Here is a 12,936-nt window from a genome sequence, read left to right as displayed (position 1 = left end):
GTAGCGCAGCGGTAGAGTTGCTGCTTTACAGCGAATGCAGCGCCGGAGACTCAGGTTCGATCCTGACTACGGGTGCTGCACTGTAAGGAGTTTGTACGTTCTCCCCGTGACCTGCGTGGGTTTTCTCCGAGATCTTCGGTTTCCTCCCACACTCCAAAGACGTACAGGTATGTAGGTTAATTGGCTGGGTAAATGTAAAAAATTGTCCCTAGTGGGTGTAGGATAGTGTTAATGTACGGGGATCACTGGGCGGCACGGACTTGGAGGGCCGAAAAGGCCTGTTTCCGGCTGTATATATATGATGATGATATGATGATATGATGTAACGAGGAGAACTTGCAGATGGCAATGCAGCTGTAGAAGGGTGTGTTGCTTCCTAATTGATTAATAAGGTTTGTATATATTGAAGGTGTACTCAGTTGATAATTTTTTGCTGTGTTTTGAAACAATATGCTACTTGTCAAGGTTACAGCTATTTGGAACAGTTGAAATGGTAACAATTAAGCAGATTGCTTTGTTTGACTTGGAGCTTCATGAATATTGATAGGGTTGGGTTTGAACAAATGGAAGTCCATCACACTATTGTGCCTTGTGAATGAATGGTGGAGAGACTTGGGACTGTTGGGAAGTGAGACCCAGAACATCAATCTCTGCACACGTGTATCTAGTTTATCTGTAGCATGTTCCGTTAAGCTTTTAGTCATTGGGGAATCCAGGATTATGGAGGGAGGAAACTGCTTATGTTCTAGAAAATTAAAGAATGATGGTTAGGCACTAGTTGGATGTGTTCTCTGACATTTGTGTGATACAAATATTACTTGCCTCTTGTTGGACTATGGTTAAGTTGTCTTAAGCTATACCACATATGATCATGGATTACTTTATTATTTGAGGTACTGATTGGAACTGGAAACATTTCTGATCTCATGAAGGTAAAATTTTGTAGCAGCTGAAATTGTTTAGGCCTACTTTGAAGATGTGGAGCCCTAGGAATCAGACAATTGGCCACCAAAAACCACACCAATTTTTAATTGTGCTAGTTGGAGAGGTTTTCCCCATTATTATCCTTGACCTCAATTTTGAACCACTTGGTGTCACAAAGAATCATGCTATGCGCAGTCACACTTGTTTTGCATCTGCAATTCACTTAATACTGTGAATTCTGTAATGAAGCCTACAATTTATGGTCATCTCAACGGGTTCTATTTGACAACACCGTAGAAGGCCATCTTCATTTTGTCGTTAATCTAAGAATGGATTAATGAAGCAGCTATTGACTGTCTGAACGTTCCACCTTTTCATTAATAAGGTACAGTTCAGTCATTATCTATGTTGTTGGGTGGATGCCTGTGTTGTAGCGCTGAAGCATTTTGCCCAGTGACAGAACTAATTTTGAAGGATCTCTTCAATGGCATGACTATTTGGATCCATAGTCTTTGCTGGACAGGGAGTTCAATTGTCTCTTTGTTTTCTGTAATATTGGGGGTCTTTTCTCTGCAGATGACTGCAAAGCTTCATAAATCTGGTTTGCAACCTTTTTGTCCTCCATCACTGATTTAGTGGATGTTTATGCAGCAGCCTCTTTTCTAGTTTTTTAATCGTTTGGCACCTTCAATGATTCTGAAAAAGGGTCCTGACCCATCCTTTTTCTCCAGACATCACCCATCCTTTTTCTCCAGAGATGCTGACTGGCCCACTGAGATACTCCAGCACTTTGTGTCTATCTTTGGTATAAACCAGCATCTGCAGTTCTTGTCTCTACTTGGAGATATAATACTGAAATGCTTTGGGACATGGAAGTAATGAAAATCAATATTGTTACTTTGTATGTAAGCTTTGTTAATTACGGATTGCTGTTTTGTGAAATGTTAACTGGCAAATAGCCATTGGAAGTAAAACTGATATTACAGTTTTAATATTTCACTCATTATCTAATAACTGTCCAAAAACTGTAGTACTGCAAATACCTGAGTATCATGAAGTTCACACTGATAAGGATGTTAGGTTTAATAGTTTTGGCCCATATTTCCTGCTTGTAAAGCCAACAGTATTCACTAATATCATATTTTATAACTACTGCCAATTTATGGAGCCTAGTGGGTCGTGATTGTGTGATGCGACTGGGATCTTTGATTGAGACTTTTGAAGTGCCCCAAGTTACCATCTCAGCCTTAGTAGGCGTATTTAAGAACTATAACTATGTTATAGAATGCCAAATGCATTAAACCTCTAATTATGCAAGTATTCTTTTGGGATTTTGGTTGGGTTTGTTACTTAGTTTATTTTTATATTTCATTCCATTTTTTTGTTTGAGCAGTATTATAAAATATGAAAAGTAAAAACTTGTTACTTCCTGATTTGCTTCCTCAGAATTCTTAAGTATAATTGTCTGGTCAGAGATCCAACAGACCACGCTTCTGGTAGGGATTTTTTAGGTCAGTAATTAGTTACATTGCTGATGGCAAAATCTGAACCTGAAATTTGTCTGTCCAGGTGAAGCTGTAATATCTGCCATTTATCAGAAACAAATTTTAGTTATTGTCAGAATGAGGCTAAACGCAAATTGGAGGAACAGCATCTCATATTTTGCTTGGGAAGCTTACAACCTAATGGCATGAATATTGATTTCTTGAACTTCAAGTAACCCCTGCATTCCCCCTCTCTCCACCCCCCCCCCCCACCCCCTCCACCCAAGTGCACCAGCTTCTCGTTCTTACCTAACAAACAGCTAAAAATGGCCTGTTTCCTTTAACATTGTTCTTTTTTTGCCTATCTTTCTTTCATTTGTTCTATATCTCTCTACATCCCCGTCTATATCTCTTGTTCCCTGTCTGAAGAAGGGTCTCGGCCAGAAATATCACCCATTCCTTCTCTCCAGAGACGTTGGCTGTCCCGCTGAGTTACTCCAGCATGTTGTGTCTATCTTCGGTTTAAACCAGCATCCGCAGTTCCTTCCTACACTTAGTTATTTGTACAATGATTTGGCAGAAAACATTTATTTGAAGATTTATGAGCAAAACGTCTGCTTTTTGAGTAATAGATTTCCAGCATTGCTTTGATCCAGTTATATCATCCCCCCCCCCCCCCCCCCCCAGGAAATTTTATTGTACACTTAGCCAACCATTAGATTGTTATTGTTTAATTTGTTTTTATTGTGCTTGTGTTTTGCACGTCTCTAATCTCCAAGTCAGGGGACCAACTCGGATTAATAAGAATTATGATCTTAAAACAGGTTTGATCAGTAAATGGGGTTATTTACAGCATCATTCCCACTGGATTCCACATCATCTTCAGTAAGAAATGTTGGACCATGTGCTCCATTAAACTGAGATCCAATGAGGTTTAAATGATCAGGCATGTGAATTTTCCGCGTTTCGGCCAATTTATACATTTTTAAAATCCATTTCTGAGCTTTATTGCTTGGTTTCTGCGTTTTTCACTTTGCCAAATAAACGGAGAAATCGGATCGAAAAAAATAAACGACGTATAGTCTTGCAATGAACACTAGGTTCCGCTAGAGGTCGCTATGGATTTTATGAGAAATCCCCCCCGCACGCCCTGGAAGTCTCCGTGGAAATCTGGCACCAATGCTGGGCAAGGCAGCCAATCTCGACCTCATCAGGACTTCCATGGCCAATTTGTCAATTCGGCTGCTAGAGGTCGCTAGAGGTACCACAATAAATCCCCCACGCCGTGGAAGTCTTCCCGAAAATGTGGTACCTAGGCTGAGCAAGGCAGCCAATCTCTACCTCATTGGGACTTCCACGGCCGATTGGTGGGTTGAATTTGCAACCTGCAGCCGGGGCTCTGGAACTCCGGCCCAGCTGGAGCCAGCAAATCTATCCCCATAGCCGTCTTCCTTGGCCTGCTGGATAAACCAGCAAACCTCTGGAACCAAGAGTGCCAGAAAATCAGCCGTGGAACTGTAATGAGTTAATATTAAATTTAAGTGCAAGATTATATAACTAAATTAATTAAGACAGGGTTAAAATATAAAACACAGCAGAAAAGCCAATTGCCACCTTTTTGGGCTGATTATCAATTAATATGCAAATTTACTTAAATGTTATTAGTGTACAGTGACGTATTCACAACGTACAAACTCTGTACAGACATCACCTGTAGTCGGGATCGAACCCGGATCTCTGGCACTGTAAGCTGGCAACTCTACAATAACACCACCATTATGCCCTTAAGTGCCCTAAAACTTTACTAGAATTGTTCATTTTTTAAATCTGCAGCCTGAATGGAAAAAAAGATCTGCAGAGGATGCTGTGCTATTTCCATTTCACACTTCCAATGCTTTAAATAGATGTAAATGTGCAAGGGAATTCTGTTCGATGGCAAATGCTCTTCATCAATAGTTTTTGTATTTTCTAAGCTATTGTGCTATCTTATCAGCATGGTTTGGTTGAGTTTCTATTTAACTGCCAAAATGTTGGAGGTGTTTATAGAAGTGTAAAAAAAATTAGAAATTGGTCAAAAATCTCTGCTCTTTCAATAATGTGTGTTATATATTACACATAAAAGAGCAGACCCTAATATTTCTCTGACTTTCTGTATCCATAAAACCTCTTGTCATCTACAAGGCACAAATCAGGAGTAAAATTCTAACCTGAATGCTTAGGACTTGGATGCCAGACTTGCAGTTTTTCAGGACGGATAATATTCCTATTAATACACCAATATATTTTCAATTCACTTTTTCAGATAATACAGTATCATAATTTTATAGTTCAGTTGATAGGGAGCACAGGAACTAGGGCTTTAATTTAGTTTCGTGGGAGAGCTCCCAATGAGCCGGAAGCTGGAGCGTTGGGATTTCCAAATGGTCAGATTATTAGTTTTGTTGCAATTTGTTTCTTACTGCACTTGTTTGGATGGAAGCGACTCCAACACTATTGAAGGTCATCATCCATCATCTTAGACAAAGCAACCCCATTTTCTTCCCTGAACATTTACTTTCTCCACTATCCACCTTGAGTTATCTGCAAGATGTGTATCTGCAACTCATTCAGTTTCTTCACTCGCCATCCATCAGGGCAGGGGCAACAGGTACATGGCAATGTCAATACCTGCAAGTGCCCCTTCCAAATTTCAGATCAGGAATTTTAAATATATTGATGTTAATTTATGCTATGTCAAAATGTTGAATCTTCCCATCCAACTCCACCATAGGAAGAAGGCAAAAAGGCAGCTCACTGCCATCTAGGAAGTTGATTTATAAATGCTGATCTTGTCAGTATTCCCCACATCTTGTGAGCGAAGAAAAATGTATTTTTGCTTTCTGAAGCTAACTTTGCTGGGTTAAAAATGTACTATTGCACTCTTCATCACCTTTTCTGGCATTGTATTCTAAATCAAAATTTCCTGCTGATTTTTCAAAATTATTTCATATCAGTTTTACCAGGATAAACTATTTTTCATGTTCTGTATGAAGCATCATTGTCATGCACATTGGCATGAAATCTCATGTTAATCCTCTAAACTGAGCTGAATGAATAAAGCCCAATACAGAATGCTGATCCAACCACCTTGTGGCCAGATTCTAATAGTGATTCCGATGCTCTCAATGTTTGATTTATTCCATTGACTTCATATTAACATAGAAACATAGAAAATAGGTGCAGGAGGAGGCCATTCAGCCCTTCGAGCCAGCACCGCCATTCATTGTGATCATGGCTGATCATCCACAATCAGTAACCTGTGCCCAACTCCCCATATCCCTTGATTCCATTAGCCCCCAGAGCTCTATCTCTCTCTCTCTCAAATCCATCCAGTGATTTGGCCTCCACTGCCCTCTGTGGCAGAGAATTCCACAAATTCACAACTCTCTGGGTGAAAAAGTTCCTTCATTCAAGTTATTATGGTTTATTTCATACTGAAAATGATACTTGAAATGCAAGCAATATTTTTGTGTTAAGAGGTCATGTTTTTGCATTTGTTTGTATTCATTGATTGTGAATCAATGAGTATAATGTTAGGAATTCAAGTCATCCTGAATCTGGATGACAGAATAAGGGTCGTTATTGAAACTGGACTGTTTCAATCTTATGACCACGAGCTGCCCAAATAAAAAAAACCTGGCAGAAAATCAGCAATTTTGATTAATAACGACAAAGCAACTGGAGTTGGAATTAAAATGAAATGCTTTTGCTAGAAATGTGACAAAGGATGATTATTGTCAAAGTGCAGAACTTATTGGGTTGGAATTTACAGTCAAAGCTGAAAGAATCAGATGCTTTTTAGTGCATTTGCATTTCTCCACAGATGCATTCTGGGCTTTTTGCGTGGTAGCTTGGGATAGAGTTCCTTTGTAGCATAAAACCCTATAGAGATGAATTTGGGGTGTGAGCAGGATGCACTATACATCCCTTAAAACAGTCAAGCTGAAGAATCCTCACTGAGACATGTCCAGTCATAACCAGGAAATATTAATTAAAATATCCTCTAATACCATGTACATAATGTGATGATAAATCTGGGGAAAATGGGTTCGAATTAACTAGATAAGGGAAACGGTATCTTCAACAGGTTCATTCTTGTGACAATGCACCTATAAAATTAAGTTTTCAGCACTAATTAAACTGACTTTAAAATTTTAAAATTGATATATCTAAATGCATTAATCCTAACACTTTTCCCGCTTTGTTTGGTAGGTAATTACTGTAGTTTTGTGTCCTAGTGTTTGAGTGCAAAGATTCTTTGATAAAGTAGTGATGAAGTGCAACATTGTGAAGTGCAAGATAAATCAGGCAACCTTGTCCTAACTTTTACCTCTAAGTGTTTATGTATAAATATTGGAAATTAATCTGGATTACGCTGGTCTATTAATCTATCCCACGCCTATTTCAAGAGATTTAATGCCACTCAGACATTCTCCATGAGGTGGTGTACGAAATCAATTTGTAAAGTCTCAACTGATCTTGAGATTTTCGTTTTGAAGTCATGTCAGAATTTTGCTGTAAAGTTTACAGTACAGATTAATATTCCAAAAATTAAAAATCACGTAGTGAATTTCCTTGTTAATAAAGTAACATCACACCACATCTCTCATTATCCCTGTTTTGAATGTGCCCAGCATTGACAGTTTGGGTCTGAAATGGAAGATTGCATATCTTCTTTGCAAATGTTATATTAACAAAGCAACATTTTTTTCTCTTTAGTATTAATATGTTGTATTAGATGTAATGGTGGAAGTTGTTTAAGAAAATAGCTGAACATTGAAGTTCTGTGCAACATAATGATTGGGAGCAAAAATTATAGTTTTAAACACATAACAGCGAAGCAGTTTCTTTATTTTATCAAGGAATATGATTTATTTCATGGGTGTCAAGATATGATGAACATGTTGTTTAAAGCTGAGTTTCAAACTCTTGTTTAATGCTGGTCTATCCACAACTGGAGTATTGTGTCCATTTTTAGCTGCTGCCTTTTAGGAATGGTGTCTAGGCTTTGGAAAGGAGCAGAAGAGCTAAACTAAAGTGACAACCTTGGAGTCACAGTAGGATGGTTAGGCTGAAGACACTGGGGCTACAAGACATTTGGTAGATGTATTTAAAGTCTTAGCGTGTAGACAGGATTTGAGAAAAATAGTTCCTGTTGGCTGAATGGTCAATTTGCAGGGATGTAGCACGAAGGTGATCAACAAAAAAACGCTGAAGGGGCAGAGGGAGTTTTTTAACAGGGAGAGGTAATGTTCCAGAATCCACTTGAGATAATGGTTGAGGCCAATTCAATTGTGTTTGAAAAGGTGCTGCATAAGTATGTAATTTCCAGGGCTGTGGGACAGGGCTGAGGTGTGGAATGAGTCTTTCTCTTATGCAACTCGTATAGACATCGTCAGCCAGATTTATTCCTTCCCCTTGTAACCATTCCCCTGTTCTGTTAAATTTAGTCCCTAGACCCCATATAGTAAATAATCCATTGAGAAAATAAGTATATCTCCGAATTTTAATCTTAAGTTGTATATAAACATTTCATGTTACAAATTTTCAGTTTTACTTTTTTGTTAAACACATTTTGTACACGTGTTTAAATTGATGGTTGAGGACTAAGTTATGTTGGCACTTGGTCATTATCTGTGATGGAAATATCTAAATTCTAACTTTGATAATATCTATGATTTGCAATTGAATGGGGAAGTGAGCAACAGTTAACGTTACTTTTCATCCAAGATAATGATTGGATGTAGCCTTTTCATAAAAGGGTAATATTAAACCATCAAGAAATTATTTAAAATTGGAAAAGTAGTTATTTTGTTTGTAGCCTTAAGTTGCATGTTTAGTCTGAAATTTGCTATGAACGTCTTAATTATTTTGTAGACTAACCTTATTTGTGCATGGACTGCATTTAATGTATGGCTTTTTTGTTTGTGTCTTTGTTTTTTCGCCTGCAACACTCCTACTAACTGTGAACGAAATCAAAAGGAATTGGTAAATTATCCACTGCTGATGGTAAAGCCTTCGCAGATCCTGAAGTACTTCGAAGACTGACTTCTTCTGTTAGCTGTGCGTTGGATGAAGCTGCTGCTGCCTTGACCCGGATGAGAGCAGAGAATACTCTAAATGCAGGACAAGCAGACAAGTAAGTGTCTTTTTAATTTTTTGTAGTATTGGTAAATGTCGAAGGAAACGTTTAACAAAACAGCATTTAAAGTGAAGAGCGGTAATATCATAAAGCTCATTTTACCGCTGGGAGTTTTGATTTCTGCCCATTTTTCTTGTGGCATGTATTAACTGCTCCCGTTAGTTCCCGTTTTATTGCATGTTTGCATAATTTTCTGTGACATAGGAATAATTACACCTGTAACTTTTTCAGTATAGTCTCCTTGTGTGGTTTTCTGTTCTATTTTGTACAGTAGGCATTGCATGGCTTGTTATTTAGAAGATGTGCCTAATTTTGATAACGACATTTCAAAAGATGTTTATATGTAATTAAATTTATATGCAAATGAGCCTTTGTACTACCCACATATCCAAAAAAAATCATCTCTCAAAAACAATATGGTTGAGCAGGTAGCCAACCTAGACACTAATGCTGAACCATACTCCCATTATAATACCCATTTTAATATGTAATTGTTCTAATGTCATGGTTTGCTTATCGTATTGTAAACCAATTTTTTGAAGGATCAATAAAGTTGATGAACTTAGTTTTTAAAATTTGCTTGGCCATTCCAACCTTTGTTATTCCTTTGTTCTATTTATTTTTAAATTAAAAAATACTTTATTCCAGCTTTATCTTTTAAAACAATAGCTTTCAAATAAAATTTAGTTTCAACATTTAATATTTCAGCCAGTTGTTATAGAAATCATATTAAATTTCAATTAATTGACATTTATTATTGTATACATGAGACAAGAATGGATTGGCAAAAGTATGGCATAGGCTCATTTTGAAAAACAGGTAAAAGACATTGGAAGGACATAATGTAGGGCAGGATGTAGATTTGTCCTTGTGTCTAGCTGTTAAAGGGCAAATTAGTTTTTTTAATATATCAATGTACAATATAAATAATTCCATATCTTTAATGGAGAGCCAGAAAAATGGAGTTTGAATGTTGTGTAAGTGTGTGTACATAAGTCTTTTCCAACTGCTCATGGCATGCATGTGAGAGCCAAGATCTTTTTTTAATGGAGATATCTCTATATCTTTGGAGGAAATAATTAAGTAGAATATAATTGATTCGCTCTTAACTAAAAGTTGTAACAGTTAAGGGATAGAATTCACTAATAGTTCCTAAAATGCAGGTTCAGTTCTGATACTGATACCCCACATAATAAGAAAAAGTTGCACAGTGATGTCTGCTGCCCCATTCCTGACTTTAGCTGCCTGCCTTCATAGTGAACCAGGAAGCAAAGACAGCTTTTTGTTGTCATTAGGAAGTACTTTCCATTGAATGAAATGAATACCTTGTATCAAGTTATTACCATTCACCATTTTTCTTTATAAATTATAATTTGTAGGATACATTTAGAATCATTATGTTGCAATTCCCTGATCCAGATTTTGACCCTTGTTTTTCTAAGGTTATTATTGATAAGTTATTGCCTGAGCAAATGGTGAGGCTGCGTATTGTCAAGGCCATAACCTGCCAAAGACCATTGCTCAATACAAGCACAGTTCATGAACATTGTTCAAGCTGCCATAGATAAACATAATTTGGTGATTTCATCCCTGTTCTCTGACTGACTTTATTGTCTTTCTGTTGTGGAAAATATTTACGTTCAAACCTATTTAATCTGATGAATTATAAGTTTTACTGTTGTTCTAATTAAAAACTTTAAGTTTGCAGACAGACATGCAGAAAAAACACTGGCATCAAAACTTGTGTATGAATGCATTCAAGCATTATATGATTTGCTGTTTTGGCTCTGCCTTCAATGGTGTTCAAAAAAAATTTGTTAGAGCATGTGTGTTTCTATAAAATTAATTTATTTTTTGTTGTTAGCCGAAGCCTGGCAGAAGCATGCTCAGATGGGGATGTAAATGCTGTCCGAAAACTGCTGGATGAAGGACGAAGTGTCAATGAGCATACAGAAGAGGGAGAGAGTCTGCTGTGTTTGGCGTGCTCAGCCGGATACTATGAACTTGCACAAGTAAGTATTAGTACGTCTGAGTGATAATAAATGTGCTTTAACATCCTCTATATTATGTAACACTGCAGTTCTTTTTAGGATTTCTACCTTTTCCTATTTATGTCTGATGTTGAGTTAAGTAACAAAAATGAATTATTTGGCTATATTTCAGCAGAGGTCATTTGGGATCCTAATCATATTGCAATTAGTTTTGCGTGTTATTTTTATTTTCACATCATGGTAACTATTATTTGACATCTGAGGTTGGACTTGGATAACAAACATTAGAGAAATTGGATCTTAAAATTGCAGATTAAGATTGCTATCGATAAGATTGTTTAAATTGGGGGTTAAGTAAAGATCCAGGGGAGGAAATATTGGTATGAAGGTGGTGGGATGCAAAGAAGAAATGGAACAAATCTGCTGTCTTCATGCTGTTTAAGCACGGGATAACTACCATAAATACCTGGTGCAACAAGCTGAAATCTGACAATGACTGCTCCAGCACTAATGCAATTCAGATGGGAGGAGGGGATAAATATGTAGGTGGAGGAGATATGGTTGGCCTGAACAGGTGAAGTACTTCACAGGACAACATAGTGCAAAAGCTGGAGCAGCTGCTACCTCATTGCGCCAGAGACCAGAGTTCAATGCGAACCTGTGTGGAATTTGCACATTCTTCCTTAAACTGGGTAGGCTTGTTCTAGTTGCTCTGATTTCTTCTCGTATGTCAAAGATGTGCGGATTAGTAGGTTGTTGGCCACTGTAAACACAGTGGAAGACACCAGCAACGTGCCTGAAATTCAAGAGAGTCGGAGGTGGAATTTAACAGAGTGGCTATTACTATGGAGAAGGAGCTTGGGAAGCTGAAAGGGCTGAAGGTGGTTGTCACCTGGGCTGGATGGACTGAACACTAGGGTTCCGAAAGAGGTGGCTTTGGAGATTGTGGAGGCATTGATAGTGATATTTCAGGAATCGCTAGGGTCAGGAGCGGTCCCAGATGATTGGAAAATTGCCAATATTGCACAAAAAAAGAAGAATGGTGGGAACTATAGGCTGGCTGGTTTGACTTTGGTGGTTGGTAAGATTTTAGAGTCCATTATAAAGGATGAGGTCACATAGTACTTCGAAGTTCATGATAAAATATGCAGAAGTCAGCATGGCTTTGTGAAGGGGAGGTCTTGCTTAACAGATTTGCTGGAATTCTTTGAAGTAAATAGCTGGACAGACAAAGGAGAGTCAGTAGATGTTATTTACTTAGATTTTCAGAAAGCCTTTGATTAGGTGAGGCTGCTAAGGAATATGAGAGCCCACGGTATGAAAGGGCAGATACTCGCATGGATAGCAGGTTGGCTGGATGGCAGAAGACAAAGAGTGGCAATAAAGGGGGCTTTTTCTGGTTGGCTGCCAGTGACTAACGGAGTTCCGCAGGGGTCGGTGCTGTGGCCGCTACTCATCACGTTGTATATTAATGATTTGCACGAGGGGAATTGAAGGCTTTGTGGCCAATTGCGGATTATATGAAAATATGTGGAGGGGCAGGTAGTATAGAAAAAGCAGGGACTATGCAGAAGGACTTGGACAGGTTGGGAGAGTGGGCAGAGAAGTGGCAGATGGTATATAGTGTAGCAAAGTGTGGAGTCGTGCATTTTGGTAGTAGGAATAAAGGCGTAGACTATTTTCTAGCTGGGATGAGAATCCAGAAATTGGTGCAAAGGGACGTGGGAGTACTGGTGCTGGATTCCCAAAAAGTTAATCTGCACGTCGAATCAGTGGTAAAGAAAGCAAACTCAATGCTATCATTTATTTCAAGAGGGCATGTATACAAAAACAGGATGTAATGCTGAGGCTCTAGAAGGTTGGTACGGCCGCATTTGGAATATTGTGAGCTATTTTCTGACCCATATCTGAGGAAGGATGTGCTGGCTCTGAAGAGAGCCCAGAGGAGGTTTACAAGAATGATCCCAGGAATGAGTATGTTAACCTATGATGAGCGTTTGTCAGCACCGGGCCTGTACTCGCTGGAGTTTAGAAGAATGAGGGGGGTCCTCATTGAAACATACAGAATAGTGAAAGGCTTGGATAGAGTAGATGTGGAAAAGATGTTTCCATTAGTGGGAGAGTCTAGGACTAGAGGTCATAGCCTCAGAATTAAAGGATGTTCTTTTAGGAAGGAGATGAGGAGAAATTTCTTTAGTCAGAGGGTGGTGAATCTGTGGAATTCTATGCCACAGAAGGCTGTGGAGGCCGTCAGTGGATATATTTAAGGCAGAGATAGATCGATTCTTGATTAGTACAGGAGTCAGAAGTCATGGGTAGGGTTAGGAGGGAGAGATAGATCAGCTGTGATTGCATG

At 38.4% G+C, this 12,936-nt stretch overlaps 1 protein-coding gene across 11 annotated transcripts in view; it reads left to right on the top strand.

Moving 5' to 3' along the window:
* The window catches only part of ankhd1 (ankyrin repeat and KH domain containing 1), a 149,342-nt gene that overhangs the window by 65,115 nt on the left and 71,291 nt on the right, over positions 1-12,936 (top strand). For all 11 annotated transcript variants that reach the window (XM_078411482.1, XM_078411479.1, XM_078411481.1 and 8 more), the window contains 2 exons: positions 8,430-8,586; positions 10,454-10,601. In XM_078411482.1, coding sequence (XP_078267608.1) covers positions 8,430-8,586; positions 10,454-10,601 — 305 coding nt within the window. The remainder of the gene's footprint in view (positions 1-8,429; positions 8,587-10,453; positions 10,602-12,936) is intronic.

Source organism: Rhinoraja longicauda, chromosome 14 (genome assembly GCF_053455715.1).
Source record: "Rhinoraja longicauda isolate Sanriku21f chromosome 14, sRhiLon1.1, whole genome shotgun sequence".
Lineage (NCBI taxonomy): Eukaryota > Metazoa > Chordata > Chondrichthyes > Rajiformes > Arhynchobatidae > Rhinoraja > Rhinoraja longicauda.
This window is presented reverse-complemented; position numbering and strand designations above follow the sequence as displayed.